Source organism: Leptonychotes weddellii, chromosome 2, assembly GCF_054177405.1.
Source record: "Leptonychotes weddellii isolate Sample4059 chromosome 2, ASM5417740v2, whole genome shotgun sequence".
In the NCBI taxonomy this organism is placed as follows: Eukaryota; Metazoa; Chordata; class Mammalia; order Carnivora; family Phocidae; genus Leptonychotes; species Leptonychotes weddellii.
The window spans coordinates 41,937,338-41,958,300 of NC_138370.1; the positions used below are offsets into that span (position 1 = coordinate 41,937,338).

The following is a 20,963-nucleotide window of genomic DNA, read 5'->3' on the forward strand; positions in this document are numbered from 1 at the left end:
ATATGTCATAAGGTACAATGATAGAAATTGCTGGTAGATTGTGAGGTATGTATTAGAGGGAAAGTATTTCAAGGATGACCCCAAGGTTTTTGGCCTGAGCAACTAGAAGAATGGAATTACCACTTATGGAAATGGGGAAATTTAAGGAGTAGAAATCAAGAGTTTGGTTTTTGGAAAGGTTATAGAGTGAAGTATATATATATATTGAGGGGCCATTGGGTATACAAACACAGTCATAAAAGCATAAAGTATAACTTTGCATGGTTTTAAATTTAGTATCACTGTTCTCTCTCTCTCTCTCTCTTCTGCAACATGCTTATCTCTCCAACCTGATCTCCTGTCACAAGTCATGCCCACTTCATGCTCCAGCAATATTAAACTACCCTGTTCAAATCTCTTTGCCATTGCTTGCATTTCTTGCTAGAATACTGATTGGCATACCACCAGAACTGTCAAATACTGACTCAAAATCCTGTATTTGAGAGTCTTATTTTATGAAGTCTTTCATAATCTCATCCTTTGGAAGAATTAATCCTTTGTATTATTTTTATACTTTATATAGAGTTTGTTTGTTCATATATCCCACTGCTGAATTTTGTATTTACAAGTTTGTATCTCCTTTTAGACTGCGGGATAGAAAGCCTGGTTTTTTGTCTTTTTATGTTTAATGCCTGACATACTGCAGGATATAAACAAATGCTTAAATGCAATAAGTTTCTCTCATTTAGATTTATAATTCCAAGTCCAGTGAAGAAAATGGATTATGTTAGAAAATAAAAGATTAATCAGCTACAGCATAAGGTTATGCATGTTTTTGTCAAACTTAATATCAGCGATGGTTTCTTGGAAACTATTTGATGCATATAAACTGTTAGACATCTAGTTAGTGGGAGTCTGAAGGCTTAGGAACTGATACAGGCAAGACAATTGAAGATGCAAGAAGTTCATGAGAATGGTATCTTTACTCATGTCTGCACCACAAACCCGTTTTATTTGTCCTGCAGCTGTGATACTTTCTCAAGTCTGCAGATCTTGTCCCTTTGGAAACTTGCTAAAATGCAAATTTCTGGGCCCTCACACAGGTATACTGTAATATGATTTGTGGTGGTGGGAAGCAGGAATTTTCTTATTTATTTATTTATTTTAAAGATTTTATTATTTATTAGAGCAAGAGAGAGAGCACAAGCAAGAGGACAGAGGGAGAGGGAGAAGCAGGTTCCCTGCTGAGCGGGGAGCCCGACATGGGGCTCAATCCCAGGACCCCGGGATCATGACCTGAGCTGAAGGTAGATGCTTAACTGACTGAGCCACCTAGGCGCCCCAAGAATTTTTATTTTTATTTATTTTTTAAAAGATTTTATTTATTTATTTATTTGAGAGAGTGAGAGAGAGCACAAGTGAGGGGGAGCAGAGAAAGAGGGAGAAGCAGACTCCCTGCTGAGCAGGGAGCCCTACTTGGGGCTTGATCCCAGGACTCCTGGATCATGACCTAAGCCGAAGGCAGGCACTTAACCAACTGAGCCACCCAGGTGCCCCTGAACTTTTATTTTTAAAACAATATTAAGTTTTTCTTATGTACACCAAAGTTTGAGAATAACTGAGTTAGAGAATGTAATGGATTGGAGAGAAATTAGGGGTGGTAAGAAAGAAGTAGTTCACATTAGAGACCTTAGAAGGACTGTAATTAATCAATATGCTAAGCAGGGAGCAAATATAAAATGGGAAGAAAAGATCTAAAAACTCAGCCACTTATAAGGATTTTTTATTGCTAATGTAATTCGAAACACCTTGGCCTATGCATTTGGGAAAGATTTTTTTAACATTTCTGCTTAAGGAAGTTCCACTGAATCTAGGGTAACTAGTTAAAGATTGGGAAAAAGCTACTCTTTTGTTAGAGCTATGTATTCATTTCTTTTATAATAATGTATATATTTTAAAATCTTATTTTAAAGTGTGTGTCTTAAATACTCTCTATATACAGTGTTACTTATTGATGGCTATTTTAGACTATTTTAATTAAAAGAATACTCTTTGGGGTGCCTGGCTAGCTCAATTAGAAGAGCATGCAACTCTTGTTCTCAGGGGTTGTGAGTTCAAGCCCCATGTTGGGAGTAGAAATTACTAAAAAAAATAAATAAACTTTAAAAAAGTATTGTTTTTGAAGCCAAAACTAAATTAAGTATAAAACCATATCATTTTTTGATCAACAGTGGACAGTCTAATTGTATGGCCCATAAACAAGAATCAACATTTACTTTATTCCTACTTAATGTAATTGTACTCAAGGATATTAGAATGAATAAGGTCATGAGTGCTAAATTTGGAAATCCAAATTGTTAAGTATCAATAGACTTCCCAATAAGTGAAAATGGTTCTCATCTTGTATTTTTTTAGGTTCCCAGATTGTGATGAGCCATATCCTCGACTTGTGGATCTGAATTTAGCTGGTGATCCTACTGAAGGAGCTCCAGTGGCAGTGCAGAGGGACTATGGTTTTTGGTGTCCTCGAGAGTTGAAAATTGATCCTGATCTTGGTTATTCTTTTTTACACGTGCGTGATTGTTCACCTCCTTGTCCAAATATGTACTTTAGGAGAGAAGAACTTTCATTTGCTCGATACTTCATAGGATTGATTTCAATCATTTGCCTCTCTGCCACGTTGTTTACTTTTTTAACTTTTTTAATTGATGTCACAAGATTCCGTTATCCTGAAAGACCTATTATATTTTATGCTGTCTGCTACATGATGGTATCATTAATTTTCTTCATTGGGTTTTTGCTTGAAGACCGAGTAGCCTGCAATGCATCTAGCCCTGCACAGTATAAGGCTTCCACAGTGACACAAGGATCTCATAATAAAGCCTGTACCATGCTTTTTATGGTACTCTATTTTTTTACTATGGCTGGCAGTGTTTGGTGGGTAATTCTTACCATCACATGGTTCTTGGCAGCTGTGCCAAAGTGGGGTAGTGAAGCTATTGAGAAGAAAGCTTTGCTATTTCACGCCAGTGCGTGGGGCATCCCTGGAACTCTAACTATCATCCTTTTAGCGATGAATAAAATTGAAGGTGACAATATCAGTGGCGTGTGTTTTGTTGGCCTCTACGATGTTGATGCATTGAGATATTTTGTTCTTGCTCCCCTCTGCCTGTATGTGGTAGTTGGAGTTTCTCTCCTCTTAGCTGGCATTATATCCCTAAACAGAGTTCGAATTGAAATTCCATTAGAAAAGGAGAACCAAGATAAGTTGGTGAAGTTTATGATCCGGATTGGTGTTTTCAGCATTCTTTATCTCGTACCACTCTTGGTTGTAATTGGATGCTACTTTTATGAACAAGCTTACCGTGGCATCTGGGAAACAACATGGATACAAGAACGCTGCAGAGAATATCACATTCCATGTCCATATCAGGTAAGGGAAACCTTGTTCTAAATTTCAGAATGTGTGATAGTGAAAAAGCATATTACTGTGAAGATCTAATCTTAGCTAGTTTTTTAAAAAACACTGTTTATGAACCTGTACATTAAAATTTTAAAGATAATGAACAAATGTATTGTAGAAAGAATGTAATATACATGTTTCTATAAACCTCTTCCATTTAAAAGATGACTTTTACAGGTCTAAGCTATGGGCTTTTAAGCAATTTACTTCTGTTGTCACAGAACAGTTTGCTTGGGGATTGTTTAGAAGTCTACAGGTTTGAGGGTGAGAAGCTCTTTACCAACTGGTAAAAATGCACTGTCTTTTGTGAAAATTTTACTGATGGCCAGAAGAGGAATTGTTTTAACTGTTTTGCAAAAGTAATAGAATGCAATTGTACAAACTAGTTCATCTCTTAATTGGTCTTGGTTTTTCTTTTTTGCATACTGAATATTTTATGATTTACCTTTGAATTTAAACAGGTCAGATAATCATAGTGACAGAATCATAGAATTTTAGGTCTAGAAAGAACTTTAGAGGTAATTTATTCAATTTTCCTCGTAATTTAGAGTTCTTAAACATCTCTCTCGTGGGGCTTAGAAATGTTAAGTGACTTGCTTATATCCAGACTGGGATTTAGTGTTAGGAGAGGAATGTAGCAAGGAAAGTAGTTCAGAATAGTTGATGCTAAGTATTTCTCTATCTTAAAACCTTCTCTAGAACCTGTGCCCCTAGCTATCATCCTCTCTTCCTTTTAAGATAAGTTTTCTCGAAAGAACAGTCTCCATTGCTGTCTCCTGTTCACGTTCCAGGTTAGCTGTTAAAAGGGCACCAGCCATCCTTTCATCTTTCCTGACCGTTAAGGTTTAATTACCTTTTTAAAAGTATTTATGTATTATAGATAATTCTTGTTTGTCTCTTTCTCCTGCTAGACAGTGAAGTCTTTGAAAGCAAGAACTTCTTTTTCATATTTTCATATTTTTTGAATACATATTCTATAGGTTAGTAGATGATAACATTGAGAATGTGGCTATGTAGATGGAGAAAAGACATTTTTAAGAAATGGTAGGGGTGCCTGAGTGGCTCGGTTGAGCGTCTGACTCTTGGTTTTGGCTCAGGTCATGAATTCAGGGTTGAGATTGAGTGCCCTGTGGGCTCTGTGCTCAGCGGGGTGTCTCCTTGAAATTCTCTCCCTCTCCCTCCTCTGCCCCTGCCCCACACCTCTCCCACACCCCTCACTCACTCTCACTCTCTCTCTCTCCCTAAAATAAATAAATAAATCTTAAAAAAAAAAAAAAAGAAATGGTAACAGTGGTACCACGGACAAAGAATATGTGATTAGCACATAATCAATGCTGATAAATATTTTTTTTTAAGATTTTTTTTTTATTTATTCTTCTGAGACACAGAGATACACAGAGAGAGAAAGAGAGAGGAGAGCATGAGCAGGGAGAGAGGCAGAGGGAGAGGGAGAAGCAGGCTCCGCGCTGAGCCAGGAACCCGATGTGGGGCTCTATCCCAGGACCCTGGGATCATGACCTGAGCCGAAGGCAGACAAGCTTAACCATCTGAGCCACCCAGGCACCCCACTGCTGATAAATATTTAATGACTGAGAATGCCAGTTTATTATTGTATAAATATTAGCTATGGGCTTTTAAAAAACAACTTATATTGAGAGACCAGAAAAAATGAATGATTGAAATTGAATTTCTTGACAGAATGACTTATTAAAAACTCTTAATATGAGTTTTCAGGCCTGAAGCTAAGTAATGGAATTTTGCCTCTAATGAGAGAGAAAGAGATGGTTGAATTACATCATATGCTTCTTTATATAAGTTATCTAAGATTCCAGATATATATTATCTTAGGACTACTGAAAAATAATGTTTGATTATAAAATAACAATCTAAAAAATACCAAACCTCAAATATATAAATTGATAGAGTAGTTGGGATGCCACTATTTTCAGGACATTCCTAGAATTCTTTCAGCATCTTTAGAACCAGTGTGAGTTGCACAGAAATATGTATGTGTGTATATGCATTTTTTTTTGTGGTCATGGGTTAAAAGTGTTTTTAATTTCCAACATACAGAAATAACATTGGGAATTAATTATTTATGATATACTGAAAAGAATAGAGAATGACATTATAACAGTAACATGGTAATTAAGCTTTAAGCTCTGGAGCACAAATCCTGGCTTCATATCTTACTTTCACTATTTACTAACTTTATAATCTTAGGCCAGCTTCACTTCTCTGCTTTAATTCCTCATCTGTAAAATGAGTAATAGAATCTAATAGTATTAAAATAATAATAGATAGTATTAGAAATAAGCAGAATCTACTTCCTCGGGTTGTTCTTAGTATACATGCACACGTTTAGAAGAGTGCCTACTACATAATAAGTAGATGTTAACTCTCATTCATTTTCTTCATTTATTATTGTTCCTGCTGTTATTTACATACATACATATATATAAATATGGGATTCTAAAAACCATCCAGTACCAAGCTTTACCAAATGCCATATTTGCTTCAGACTTTCATTTATTTATTTTAAATTTTTAAGTAAGCTCTACACCCAGCGTGGGGCTTGAACTCACTACCCTGCAAGAGTCTCACACTTTAATGACTGAGCTGGTCAGGTGCCCCTTGCTTCAGACTTTTAAAAGAAATCTTTACAGATTTGGCTGAAGCTCCCTATGTACCCTTCCCCAGTCCTGTTCCTCTTACACCCTGCCCAGAGGTAACCATCATCCTGAATTTGGAATATACCATTCCCATGAAAGTCTATACAACCTACCAATATGTATGTAACTGTGGAAAAACTGTTTTACAAAAATATGTAATACAATGATACCATACTATACATGTTTCTGTAACTTGATTTTTTAACTTAACATTTAGTTTTTGAGATGTATTTATATTAATGCTGTAGCTCTAGTCCATTTTTATTTATTATTAAGATTTTATTTATTTGAGAAAGAGCACGACGTTGGGGGGAGGGCAGACGGAAAGGGAGAAGTAGACTTCCTGCTGAGCTGGGAGACCAATGCGGCTCCATCCCAGGAACCTGGGATCATGACCTAAGCCAAAGGCAGACGCTTAACCTACTGAGCCACCTAGGGGCCCCTCTAGTTCATTTTTAAAAATGTGTTTCCTTTGGGCGCCTGGGTGGCTCAGTTGGTTAAGCGACTGCCTTCGGCTCAGGTCATGATCCTGGAGTCCCTGGATCGAGTCCCGCATCGGGCTCCCTGCTTGGCAGGGAGTCTGCTTCTCCCTCTGACCCTCCTCCCTCTCATGCTCTCTGTCTCTCATTCTCTCTCTCTCTCAAATAAATAAATAAAATCTTAAAAAAAAAAAAAAGCAGTTTTTCTAAAAATAAATAAATAAATAAATAAAAAATAAAAATGTGTTTCCTTTTAAGGAAGTTTATATTATAAAATGTTTCAAATATATAGAAGTATAGTAAATACCGTAGCAAACACCTGTGCACTCATATCCAAACTGCCTTGAAATCTTAACATTATATCTGTCTTTCTGTTTTTCTGGCTGGCTGGCTAACTATCATTAAACACACAGCTGATGCCTGCCTCTGTTCCCTTAGGTATTCACATTCTTTTTCCTCTCCCTCCCCAGAGGTAACCCTTCTCATAAAGATGGTGGTTTTTCATTCTTCCCAATATTTTTATATTGTGGCTGAGTATTTACAGATCTGTAAAACTTGGTATTTGCAAGTTTTAAAAATCCATTAAGTGAAATCATTCTGTAGTTTGCTTTTTTCCACTCAGTTTTATGTGTGTACTACTAATTTGTTCATTTCAACTGCCTTAGTCTAATATATAAATATACTGCAATTTATTCACTCATTCTTTTATGAACATGTACTTTCCAACTTATTTTGCTGTTATAAACCATTTTGCAGTGAACGTTCTTATAGTATCTATCTTCCTTGCACATGTCCAAGAATTTCCATGAGGTATGTACCAGAAAGTGAAATTGTTGCATTGTAAGATCCATCATCAAACCAAATGGTTATTTTAATTTACACTCACAATTGAGTATGAATTTCCCATTTTTCCCCGTCATGGTGTTTTCAGGCTTTTAAGTTTTGCCAGACTTTAAAACAGTATCTCAATGCCATAGTAATTTTTATTCCCCTTTTAAGGTTGATCATTTTTCATAGGTTTATTGGCCATTTGGGGTTTCTCTTCTGTGATTTCACTCATTTGCTACTTTGTCCATTGCTCTGTTAGGTTATTTGCTTTATTTTATTTATTTATTTTTTTTAAAGATTTATTTATTAATTTGAGAGAGTGAGTGGGCGTGAGCAGGGGGAGGGGCAGAGGGAGAGAGAGAATCTGAAGCAGATTCTGTGCTGAGTGAGGAGCCCTATGTGGGGTTCTATCCCAGGACCCGAGGTCATGACCTGAGCCTCAAGAGTCAGATGCTTAACCACCTGAGCCACCCAGGTGCCCCTAGCAATTTTTAAAATTTGATTTTTTTGACTCATATCTCTAATCCCTTGAAATATATTTTTTCTACGTTATGAAGAACATAATTTTATTTTTCATATGAATAAGCACTATGCTTTCTGCACCATTTATCAAATAGCCCATCTAAATTGTAATGCAACCTCTGTCATGTTCAAGTTCCATTTTTAGGCTCTCTCTTTTGTTCCATTGGTCTATTTCTATAACTTTGTGTTAATCCACATTTCCCCTACCTTGCTCTTCAAAATTATGTTAACCATTCTTGCCACTTTTGTATATGAATTTTAGAATCCGTTTATCCATGTAAAACATAAAACACTGTTGGCATTTTGATTGAAATTATTTTTTATTTTAAGTGAACTTGGGGGAAATTGCCATCATTGTAATACTGAGTTTTAATATTTTTTTGTTTATTTATGTATTTATTCATTTATTTGTTCCTGGTACCTTACAGTTTTTGTTGCAATTGTAAATGGGATCTTTTCTCTATTATGTTTTTAAATCGATTATTGTTGGTGTACAAGAATGCCATTAATTGAATGCATATATTGATCTTATATTGAGCATCCCTGCCGAACTCTTTTATTCTAATTGTGTGTAAATTTTTTTATATATTCTTTGTAGAAGTACTTGTCTACAAATAAGAACAGATTTGTCTTTTCGTTGCTTTCTAGTTATGTTTTAAGATTTTGCTTCTATACTCGTAAGTAAGATAGATTGTGATAATGTTTTCTTTTCCTGTATTGTCCTTGTCCAGTTTGGGTATCAAGGTTATAACAGCTTCATAAAGTGAGGTTTTTGTTTTTGTTTTTTTTCTTTTTAATTCTCAATTTTTACAGTAAGTAGGGGCTATTTGCTCTTTGAAAGGGTTGGTATATCCTCCTCTTAAAAACTCTGTCCTAGGGCGCCTGGGTGGCTCAGTTGGTTAAGCGACTGCCTTTGGCTCAGGTCATGATCCTGGTGTCCCGGGATCGAGTCCCGCATCGGGCTCCCTGCTCGGCAGGGAGTCTGCTTCTCCCTCTGACCCTCCCCCCCTCTCATGTGCTCTCTCTCTCTCATTCTCTCTCTTGCAAATAAATAAAAAAAATCTTTAAAAAAAAAAAAAAAACTCTGTCCTAGGGGCGCCTGGGTGGTTCAGTCGTTAAGCGTCAGCCTTTGGCTCAGGTCATGATCCCAGGGTCCTGGGATCGAGCCCTGCATCGGGCTCCCTGCTCGGCGGGAAGCCTGCTTCTCCCTCTCCCGTGCCCCCTGTTTGTGTTCCTGCTTTCGCTCTCTCTCTCTCTCTGTCAAATAAATAAATAAAACCTTAAAAAAACAAAAAACTCTCCTAGGATCTTTAAAGCTAGGAGAGAGAAGTTGTGGAAGACACTAGGTTTTTTAAACTATTATTTCAATTTCTTAAATAGTAATAGTTTTATTCAGGTGTTTTATTTCTTATAAAGGCATTTTGTTAATTTTACTTTTAGAAGATTATTTTATCTAACTTTTCAAATACATTAGTATCAAGTTATTCATATATTTTTTGTTTTGTAAATTTTTACCATTTTTTTGTTTCTAATGTATGTTCTCTATTCCACCTTGATCGATCTTGCTAGAGGATTATCTTTTTAATTCAGTTATTTCTGTTCTTATTTTCTTACTAATGCTTCTCTTAGAATTGCTTCGTTTTTCTAAATTCTTAAAAGGTTAACTCATGCATTTTCAGTATTTCTAAATTTTTAAAGTGCATTTAATAGTCATTTTAAGTTTAACCAAAAATCTTTTATTAACCATGTTGATTGTTCATTCATTTTGTTTCCCATACTTGGCTTCAGGCATCTTTGTGATTTATTTATTTACTTATTTTGGGGGGAACCTTTTATTAGTTCAGGTTAGGAAATCTCTTAGCTTTTTTTTTTTTTTTTTATTGAAGTTTTCCTAAACCTAATGAAAGAACTGTTTTTCACACTAACACCTCATGGATTAATAATACTCATATACAGACGTTGTTGTTGTTTTTAATTTCCTGCAGTATGTATTTTTTTTCCCCAGAGTTAGTATTAACCTTTTTCTTCAGCACAGTAGTTCAGAGGCTGTTCTGGAAGATAGTACAGGTACAATTAAAGCTTTATTGTGTGTGTGATCCTATTAATTCCCTTGTGACTCCTGCTTTTCAATCTTGCTTAAGTAATAGATGTTGAATTAAATCTGGCTTAAGGGGCACCTGGGTGGCTAAGCGTCTGCCTTTGGCTCAGGTCATGGTCCCAGATTGAGCCCCATGTTGGGCTCCCTGCTCAGCGGAAAGTCTATTTCTCCCTCTCCCTCTTGTGCTCTCCCCCTCTTGTGCTCTCTCTCTCACTGCTCTTTCTCTCAATTAAATAGAAATAAAATCTTTAAATCTGGCTTGTTCAAAAAAAAGAAGAAAATGCTGTAGGGGTGGGCACCTGGGTGGCTCAGTCAGTTGAGTGTCCTCTGATTCTTGATTTCAGCTCAGGTCATGATCTCAGGGTTGTGGGATGGAGCCCTGCACCAGACTCCACACCTATGCACCAGACTCCATAGGGAGTCTGCTTAAGATTTTCTTTCTCCCTCTCCCTCTGCCCCTCCCACCCCCCAAAAAGAAGAAGAAAGTACTGTAAACATGAACTCTTAATTGTATAAACTTCATTGTGGTTAAAACCTATTATCTTACTTGATATCCACAACAGTCTTACGAAATAGATAGTATGGCTTCATTTCTGCCAATTTAATAGGAGGAAGTTGAAGCAGTAAGAAATAATATGGCTTATACAGAGTCACATTAACAAAGTGTTGGGCTCCTGGGTGGCTCAGATGGTTAAGCGTCTGCCTTCGGCTCAGGTCATGATCTCAGGGTCCTGGGATCAAGTCCCGCATCGGGCTCCCTGCTCCTTGGGAGCCTGCTTCTCCCTCTGCCTCTCTCTCTCTGTCTCTAATGAATAAATAAATAAAATCTTTAAAAAAAACCCAAAAAAACAAAGTGTATCAGGGGTCAGCAATCTATAGCCCACTGACAAACAATAGGGCCAGCCACGTAGGTTGGATTTTTTTTCTTTTTTAATTGTGGTAAAATATCCCCATTAAATGATAAGATTTACCATTTTAACCATTTTTAAGTGTATTGTTCTGTGGCATTAAATACATTCACATTGTTGTGCAGCCATCTCTATCTCCAGAAAGTTTTTTATCTTCTTAAACTAAAACTCTGTACCCATCAGTCAATAACTCCCATTCTTCCCTGCCTCCCAGCCTCTAGCAGCCATCATTCTACTTTATGTCTCTATGAATTTGGCTAGTTTAGGTACTTCATATAAGTGGAATCATAAAATATTTGTCCTACTTTATGATTTTTTAATATTCTAATACTAGAATTTTTATATTAGTTTTAATTCAGAATTTTACCTTAGAGGAATCTTCTACAGACTTGTAAATTGAGCACCAGAGTTACTAAATTCCTATTTGAAGTCATATCCACACGTAATTGAACAAGATTTGCTATCACTGAGAATATCTAAAAGAATACCTAGCAGGCTCGGATAATAATTCCTAATGAGAAGTTTTTTAAGTGTATTAAGCAATGATGTTATCCTTACAGTAGCCTCCTCAGGTAACTTAAAGAACATAATATTTGAATATGTTTGCTTTAAAATCGGTAAGGTTACTTAATAGTCATCTCGCATATTACTGAAGTTTTCAAATATTTAAAAAATGGGTTTGTGAAGTAGTTGATCACATTGTTCTGGATTACTAATTGGATTTAATGCAAATTGCATGTATTTAATTAATTTGAAGAAAAATGGGCTGATGTAGTCTTCTAAAATATTTTAAATACTTTATACCAACTGTTTATTTAGCAAGAATGCTTTTTAAAAATGTATTAAGTAATACTTGAGAAAGTAATATTTATTGCCTGAATCCAGAATTATGAAATACAGCCTGAGTTGTCAGAATAATGCATATTTTACAGCTTATAATCAGTAGGGTTTATTCCTAGAATATGTTTCCATCTTATGTATTATTTAAAGAACACAGCAGTTTTCCAGGTACTTGAGGAGTTGTTTTTTTTTCTTTTAAAAATAATTCCCTATATTTATTTAGTGCCTTCTAAGAGGCTTAAAGCATTTTATAGAAGTGTTAAAGTCTCAAAGATTGTTAATATTTCTAGAGAACTATTTGAATTTAATATATTGGTTTAAAAATGGGCTTTAACGTCATAGGCTGGGTTTATGTCCTGCCTCTAATAGTCTGAGCCTCAATTCCTTATGTAAAACACAAGAAATAATATGTTAAATATAATAACATCTACCTCATGGGTATGAAGATTAAATGTGATAATAAATTTAAACCTTGTAGTAGAGTGCCTTGCACAAAGAAAATTTTCAATATTCTGTTGTTGCAAGTACATAATTATTGAGGTTTGAAGGAGGATCATTCCCATCCTTTACTTTTTTCTTCTAAACATTGATTTTCAAAAGAAAACGTTTCCTTTCCTAAAGTGCCTCTTCATTTTTTTCATCTCTTCCATCCATCTAATTCAGTGCTCTATATCCCAAGGAATTTTGATTCTAGAACCTCTGTTTCATAATAGAAATATGTTACCATAATACAAGCAGCTTAGCTGAGACTGTCACATTCACATTTAGAGCCATTTGTAGAATTCTGAAAAAAAAATCATTTTTATAGAAAACAAACAAAAAATATTGTTTGTATTCTTTCAGTCACACAAGGGAACCCATCTGTTATTTATCTAGTCTTGATCCAGAAAAATACAAAAATAGCAGAATAATGTCAAATCTAACTTGTTATGATTTTAGCTTCATTTTCTGATAAGAGTGCTTCCATGCAATTCCAAAAGGGATCAGCAATGTGTATGAAAGGATCACGGGAGAAATGGGTATATTTTACATTTCCCACATGAGCAACAGTGAGTAATTTTGGGTAAATATATAGTACTACTAATCTTTTTTTTCTGCTGCTAGTTTTTAAAGTGGTAAATATGTTGTCTGTGACTTCCTAGCACCAAATTTCCTTAAATTTGTTCAGTGTCTATAATACAGGAAAAGAGTGGGAATTCCCTGAAAAAAATATATTCTAAATCAGGGCGCCTCGATGGCGCAGTCGGTTAAGCATCCAACTCTTACTTTCAGCTCAGGTCGTGATCTCAGGGTTGTGAGATCAAGCCCTGCGTTGGGCTCCATGCTCAGCGTGGGGTCTGCATAAGACTCTCTCTTCCTCTCCCTCTGCCCCTCCCCCCTCAAAATAAATAAATTTTTAAGAAGATTTTATTTATTTATTTGATAGAGAGAGATAGCGAGAGAGAGCATGAGCAGGGAGGAGAGGGAGGAACTGCCTCCCCGCAAGCAGGGAGCCTGATGCGGGGCTCGATCCCGGGACTCCGGGATCATGACCTAAGCCGAAGGCAGGCGCTTAACTGACTGAAGCACACAGGTGCCCCAAATAAATAAATTTTTAAAATATATATATATTCTGGGGGCGCCTGGGTGGCTCAGTTGGTTAAGCAACTGCCTTCGGCTCAGGTCATGATCCCGGAGTCCCAGGATCGAGTCCCGCATCAGGCTCCCTGCTCAGCAGGGAGTCTGCTTCTCCCTCTGACCCTCCTCCCTCTCATGCTCTCTGTCTCTCATTCTCTCTCTCGCAAATAAATAAAATCTTAAAAAAAATAATAATAAAATAAAATAAAAAATATATATATTCTAAAACTCTTGTAGGAAAATATAAAATATTATATAAATAAAACATTAAATAATATTAATAAAATATTAATACTTTATGTATAGGTTGTAAAATCCTGTCACATGGCACTTTTGGATAAAATATATTAAAACCTGCAAGTTGCTATTATTCTGGCTTCTGTTACACAGAATAGCCCAAGTCATGAGTTCAGTGTAAGTCTTATTTGTAGATATATCTGCTGTCCAAATGGTTAACACCTTTTTAGGAAAAAATGTACTTGCCACAGTCTATAGCAGGGCATAACAAACTTTCTATAAAAGGTCAAATAGTAAATATTTTAGGCTTTGCTGGCCTAAAATATATATATATATATATTATATATATATATATATAAAATATAATATATATAATATATATATATATATTTTTAAACTACTTAACTCTGCTGGTGTAATACAAAGGCAGGCATGGACAGTATATACAAATGAAGTTCCAGTAAAGCTTTATTTACAAAAACAGAATTGTGGCAAAGTTGGTCTGGAGGCTGTAGTTTGCCAACCCCTGATCTATAGCAAGCATTATTCTATATCACCTTTGATATTTATAACAACGAATGGTGACCTGTGGTGTTTTTCTGTCCCATGTAAATTGTCACTGTTTCATTCTCATTACAGCTTTTGAGAATCGTTATTTTACTGAACTGCAAAATGGCATTAAAAATATTCAATACAGGGGCACCTGGCTGGCTCAGTTGATAGAACATGTGACTTTTTTATTTTTTTAAGATTTTATTTATTTGACAGAGAGAGGGAGAGTACAAGCAGGGGGAAGAGGCAGGCAGAGGGAGAGGGAGAAGCAGGGAGCTGAGCAGGGAGCCCGACTCGGGGCTCGATCCCAGTACCCTGAGATCATGACCTGAGTGAACCACCCAGGTACCCTGAGCATGTGACTCTTGATCTCAGGTTCGTGAGTTCAAGACCCATGTTGAGTGCAGTTTACTTAAAAAAAAAATTCAGTATAATCTAGTTCTATTTTATCACTGTAATAAATACAAATAAATTCTAGTATGTCACTATAATAAAGACATGCCAATAAATCTTATTTCCAGTAGTCTTTGAAGGCATCACCATACCAATTTAAGAAGAAATAATTTCAGTAGTTTATGGGAATAGTAAAATAGAAAGCAACATAATATAATAATCATAGAAGCTTCTAGTTATTAAGTATACTGTGCACCAGGTCCTGTATTCAGCAAATTTATACACATATCTCATTTAATCCTCAGAATAGCCCAGTAAGTTAGATTGTACTCAATTTTACAAATGCGGAAATTGAGTCTCATGTAATTATACAACTTACCCAAATTCATACAGTGATAGAGCTGGGATGTGAATTGTCTTTCTGATTCCAAAGCCCACAGTTTTACATCAGTTTACACCTCTTCTTATGCAAAACAAGCAAACAAAAACAAAAAACCACTTATATGAATGAGTATTTGGGAGACATTCTATTTCTGGCTGTATCTCTGATTAACTTTGTGTCTTTAGACCACTCAGTTTGTAATTTCTTCATCTCTAAAGTTAGGGGATCAAATTGAATAATCTCTAATGTTCTTACCAGTCTAGTATTAAATGAATCTAGAAACTTTTCTCCCATAAGCCACAGTTTCTTTTTTCCCTTCCTATATAAAATTCATTAATGCAACCACCATTTATTACATATATCTAACATTCAGGCATATTGATAGTTGCTGAGAAAGCAACGGTGCCGAAATATAGCTTCTACTCTGAAGGAATTCATTAGCTCAGTAGGAGAAAATCGATATGGAAATCAGATAATTCTGTGACTAAAGTGAGTTCTTACTCTTTTGTTCCTTTAAAAAAAAATATGGAGAAATCTAGTGAAAACATTTTAAATATGATATGGATTATTTTATAGCTAAAAATACAAGTTGTTTAGTAAGTATACAAAGATTAATTTAGAAGAGTACATTTATTCTTCCAGCATGTCCAATGAAAATTTTTCATAGCCAAGTTAAAATATGTCTCTTTATAAGTTGAGTAGGGAAATGCTTCCTGAGGTCCTAAAGTTTAAAAGTGACCAGATAATCACTTTAACAGTTTCTTAGATAAATGTTTTATCATCTTAACCCTCAAATAAAATATAGCACTTCAATCTCAAAGGGTAACTATGGAAAAAATTAAAATAAGTGATGTCTTAAATTTACCACCAAATACAAGCACTGTGCATGCAAGTACATGTTCTTATGTGAACATTACAGTATTATTTTGCATAGCTGATAGAAAGAGAATGTTGGCTATAATTTGAAAGCCCAAATTTTTGACTACCTGCTTACAGTGATTTTTGCAAAGCAATGTGTGTGTGTCCATTTATCTATCTAGAGGATTTCCTCTTGCCCTCTTAACAAGAGAAAGGCCAAAAGAACTGCCTTATAAATTTTACCCAAGGTCGACTTCTGGTCTTCTGAGGTTTACTTGCACCATAATTGGAGAAAGTGAGTGAAGATCTGAAAATGATAGCTCTTCTACCTAAGGCCTAAAGCTGAGCCTTCATAAACTACCCTTCTCTATGCTTATTTTCTTCCCGATTCCTTCCTAATTCTAATAGCCCTTCCAATGGAAGGGACACATCAGCAAGGGAAAAAAGAGAAAGAGGGTTATTAGAGTTTTCACCCAATCCTTTTCAGTTATTTTCCTTCTCCTACAAAATGTTCATCTGTTGGTACAGTGGCTTATTTGTCCTCTCTGGATTCCACTCTGTTCTTGGCCCATATCAGACACCTTTCTGTAGAGGTAGAACCAGGAGGTGAGACTTGAGCTCCCTCAAAAATTAAAAAGTGCCATGTACAGATACCAATATGCTCAAAATAACTCACTTTTCAGATTAGCTGGCTTGCTAGGTTGGAGGATATTTCCCAAGCCTTCTATAAAATAAACTGATGACCAGTGCATGTTGGATGCTTCTCCTGGAAGACTATTTTCTGGAATACCTGCAGACTTCTCTTCCTTACCAGTAGTTATGTGTTAATGGTGTTTATTATGTCTATCTAAATTCATTATGTTTATCTAGAACCTGTTTATGTTAAGTAGCATGTGTTACTTCAGTATGGAATTAAATATTAGATAAATCAGTGAAGAATGGATTGGAAAAGAAAGCATTCTTTTTTTTTTTTTAAGATTTATTTATTTTAGAGAGGGAGATACAGGGTGAGTGAGGGGGAGGGGCAAGGGAGAGAGAATCCTGAAGCAGATTCCCTGCTGAACAGGGAGCCCAGCACAGGGCTCTGTCCCAGGACCCTGAGATCATGACCTGAGCCAAAATCAAGAGTAGGACGCTTAACCAACTGAGCCACCCAGGCACCCCAAGAAAGCATTATTTTCATGAAAACAAGTTGATTGCTTTGGAAAGATTTGATGAAGTCAAGTTGTTTTTTAAAAAGATTATTATTGAAGTTAATATAGGCAAGATGAACTGTTAAAGATCTGGTTGAGGAGACTGTAAAAATCTAGGATTTGCACATAGATTGCTTTATGAGTATTTGCTACGTTTACTTTAAAGAAATAAAGTAGAAATCACGGATGGTGATAAGCTTGTAGCATGTAAGAAAAAACAAATATTAGCAGATAAGCAATAAAGAAAAAGCCTCAACCTTACATTGGATGTTTAACTATTTTAAGTTCAAATAAATATTTTGTGTGTGTGTGATTTTTTTTTTAATGCTAACAACCTGCCTGATCATGTCAGATGTGAAATCTTCCATTTTATGTCCTTTAGTGAATCACAAATATTCTCTATCAGTGACTTTATAGACTATGTTAAGGTCATTGAGTTCACTAATATTTTGTAAGTTTGCTAAAGAGCTCTGAGAAGTTTGTCTTAAAGTAGAGCATTAGCAAAATTAAAAATATGCTCCACTTCCTAATGACAATAAGACTTCTGACAATACGTCTGAATGGAAGCATCAACAATTAAAGCCTGAACCAATGAAATCTGGGAAGAACACATTATTTGAGACATCACAGATCTTACATGACTTAAGAGAGATCTCCAAGTGGTTCCTCACTTCAAAAATAATTATGAATTGGAGCCAGCACATAAGGAGTTAGGGCTGGTCAAATAGGGGCTCTCAGGCAGATGGGAGGGGAAGGGCTGCCTGAGTGTGGTGGTTGGTGGTGGAAATTGAGACCTGGGCCAGCTGGGAATTTAATGTTAAGACAGGGAGTCAGGTACTCTCTTGTGAGCCTAGGTCACCAGGGTCAGAGGTTGAAGTGTTAGCAAGTTAATTATACCTCCTGGCAATCAGCAGAAGCAAATTCTTTCTGCAGGATCCCCACTGATTGATTAACCAAAGAGCTCACAATATAATGTTACCAAACACATGAGAAAACAAGCCCCTATGACTGAGAGTCATTGGATAGAACAACATCAAACTTAGAACTACAGATACTGAAATTGTGAGATACTGAATAAGCATGTAATATTTATAGAAATAACAGATATAGTCACAAAGATTACCAATCTCCAAGAAACTACTTGGAATAAATAAGTTTTTCTAAAAATTAGATGTCTAGAAACATAATTTTTGAAATAGAAACTCAGTCGATTTCTGAAATGCAAAACCACAGTTTAGACTGCTGTTTGAAGAGAAATTTAATGAACTAGTGTATGTAGGTGAAAATAAAGTTATCCAGAATGCAGCAAGAGAAACAAGGAAAATATGAAAGTAACATTAAGAGAAATGGAGGACAGAATGAAAAGTCCTAAAAAGAGGTTAATTAGAGTCCAAGGAGTGAGTTCCTTGAGGAGAAAATGGAGATAATGCAGAAGAGATAATATTTAAGGAGATAATGGCTGCAAATTTTCCAAAACTGCTAACGTGAATCCACAAATCAGGGAGGTACTGTATAGCCCTAGCAGGATAAATAAAAAGAAATCAACACTTCCGTGAAATTTTGGGGGAAAAACAGAGACAAAAATCTTGAAAACAGTCCAAAGAAAGGACAGATCAACAAAAACAACAACAATAACAAAAAAGACCAACAGAACTATAGAGTCCTCAATAACAATGAAAGCTAGAAGACAGTATAGTATTATCTCTAAAATATGGAGAGAAAAAAATTTCAACCAGAATTTTGCACCTTGTGAAACTTGTGGTAAACATGGAGATGCACTGCCAGATCCCCTTCAAAAAAAGACTTGCTGCTCAGTTGCAGGAAGTGTGGTTAGCAGACACCCTTCAGCTGCAGAGAGCTGCCTTCTCTGACTTCATGCCCTTCCTGGGATGGCCTGCAACTAGCAATTGCTGGATGGGCTAAGAAGGCCTGGCTATTGGCCCAACATGGGACCTTTGGAAGGTCATTATTTGCTCCAGGGCTCCGTACCAGTTTGTGGAGGCTTATCTGAGAATTCATGGCAGGCAAGTCACTTCTTCCTTCGCCCAGTCCTGCTTCCACCCCTTTCCTTCACAAATCTCTTCCTTATAAACATCTTGTACCCAAAATTCATCTCTGCATCTTCTGGAGAATTCAACGTGTTCTCAAGAACAAGGATGAGATGAAGCCATTTCCATAAAAACAACAAATGAGAATAATCTGTCACCAAGAGAGTTGCACTAAAGGCATTTCTAAAGGTTTTATTTCAAGATTCTTCTTGAAAATGATCTCTGGAGGATAGTAGGAGATGAAAGAATGATGAGGGAATAAAATTGTATGTATATAAAGCTAAACAAATACTGTTTCTGTAAAATGTTAATAGAAATACATAATTTGGGATTTTAAAATATATACCTAAAATCCAGTAGAAAAAAAGGACAAATGTATATATAGACCAGAATTGGATTAATGCTTCAGTCAATGAATTGCATCAGAAATTAATTAATGGAGGCACCTGGATTAAGCGGATTTTGGCTTAGGTCATGATCTCAGGGTGATGAGATCAAGCCCACCTTGCGCTCTGCACTGGGTATGGAGCCTGCTCAAGATTGTCTCTTTCTCTCTTCCTCTACTCCCCCCACCCCACCCTGCTGTGCTCTTTCTCTAAAAAAGTAAATCAGTCAATGGTGAGCTAGAATCCCTGATAAAATGCCCTCCTCCCTCCACCCTTTTTTTGGTTTCTCTCCATCATAGGCCTCTTGCTCTTTAGGATTTTTTTTTTCTTTCTAATTATGTTTTTTTAATTTAATTTTTTGAGTAGATAATGTCTTAGCATGATTTATAATGTTAAAAATATATAGTAAAAAGCATTTCTACTTATTTCTTCATATTCTAAATTTTCACCCCCTTTATAGTTACTTGTATATATTTGCAGAATTTCTTTTTCCATGAGACTGTTTTGAGAAATAAAAGTCCTAAGATACTTAAAAGCTCAGCACACAGTAAGAAGTCACTAAATTTAATTCCCTTCTTTCCTTAACCATTTTGTGACCTTAAGACCCAGAAAGCATAATTAACCATGTATTTTGCTGCTAGATGTCATAACTTTTGCTTTATACCTGTAAATGTAAATTAGAACCATAAAACCATATTTCATGCATGTCATAATCTTAATGAAAACTTAAAAGAGCTATTCTAGCCTTTGGCCTAAAACTAATTGAAAAGGAAAAATTTTTTTTTAATTTTTTTTTTTTTTTAAGACTTTATTTATTTGCGAGAGAGACAATGAGAGACAGAGAGCATGAGAGGGAGGAGGGTCAGAGGGAGAAGCAGACTCGCTGCCGAGCAGGGAGCCCGATGCGGGACTCGATCCCGGGACTCCAGGATCATGACCTGAGCTGAAGGCAGTCACTTAACCGACTGAGCCACCCAGGCGCCCAGGAAAAATATTTTTTAAAGTGAGTATGATTAATAGAAACTCATATGCTTTCTGGAAAGTTATTCTGGAGTTTCAGAATATATTCAAGAAATTAAAAAGTTTGGTTGTACCTATTTTTTTCCAAAATGAAAAGTTGTATTAGTTTATGTATTATAAAAATGTGAGATCAGGGCACCTGGCCGGCTCACTCAGTGGAGTACGCAACTCTTGATCCTGGGGTTGTGGGTTTGAGCCCCACACTGGGTGTAGAGATTACTTTATAAAAAACCAAAATCTTAAAAAAAAAAAGTGAGATCAGTTTTTTTCAAATTGAGGTATAAATGACATAGTAGTTTCTGGTGTACAGCATAATGATTCAGTGTTTGTATGTATTGTGAAAGGATCACCACAATAGTTAACATTCATCACCATACATAATTATAAAAAATTTTTTCTTGTGATGAGAATTGTTAAGATTTACACTTTCAGCTTCCAAATATGCAATACCATATTATTAACTATAGTCACCATTGCTGTACATTACA

The 20,963-nt window shown here is 35.9% G+C and overlaps 1 protein-coding gene across 1 annotated transcript in view; it reads left to right on the forward strand.

Annotated features, from left to right (window-relative positions):
* The window catches only part of FZD3 (frizzled class receptor 3), a 106,225-nt gene that overhangs the window by 36,616 nt on the left and 48,646 nt on the right, over positions 1 to 20,963 (forward strand). The window contains exon 4 of the mRNA XM_006735119.3: positions 2,395 to 3,412. Coding sequence (XP_006735182.1) covers positions 2,395 to 3,412 — 1,018 coding nt within the window. The remainder of the gene's footprint in view (positions 1 to 2,394; positions 3,413 to 20,963) is intronic.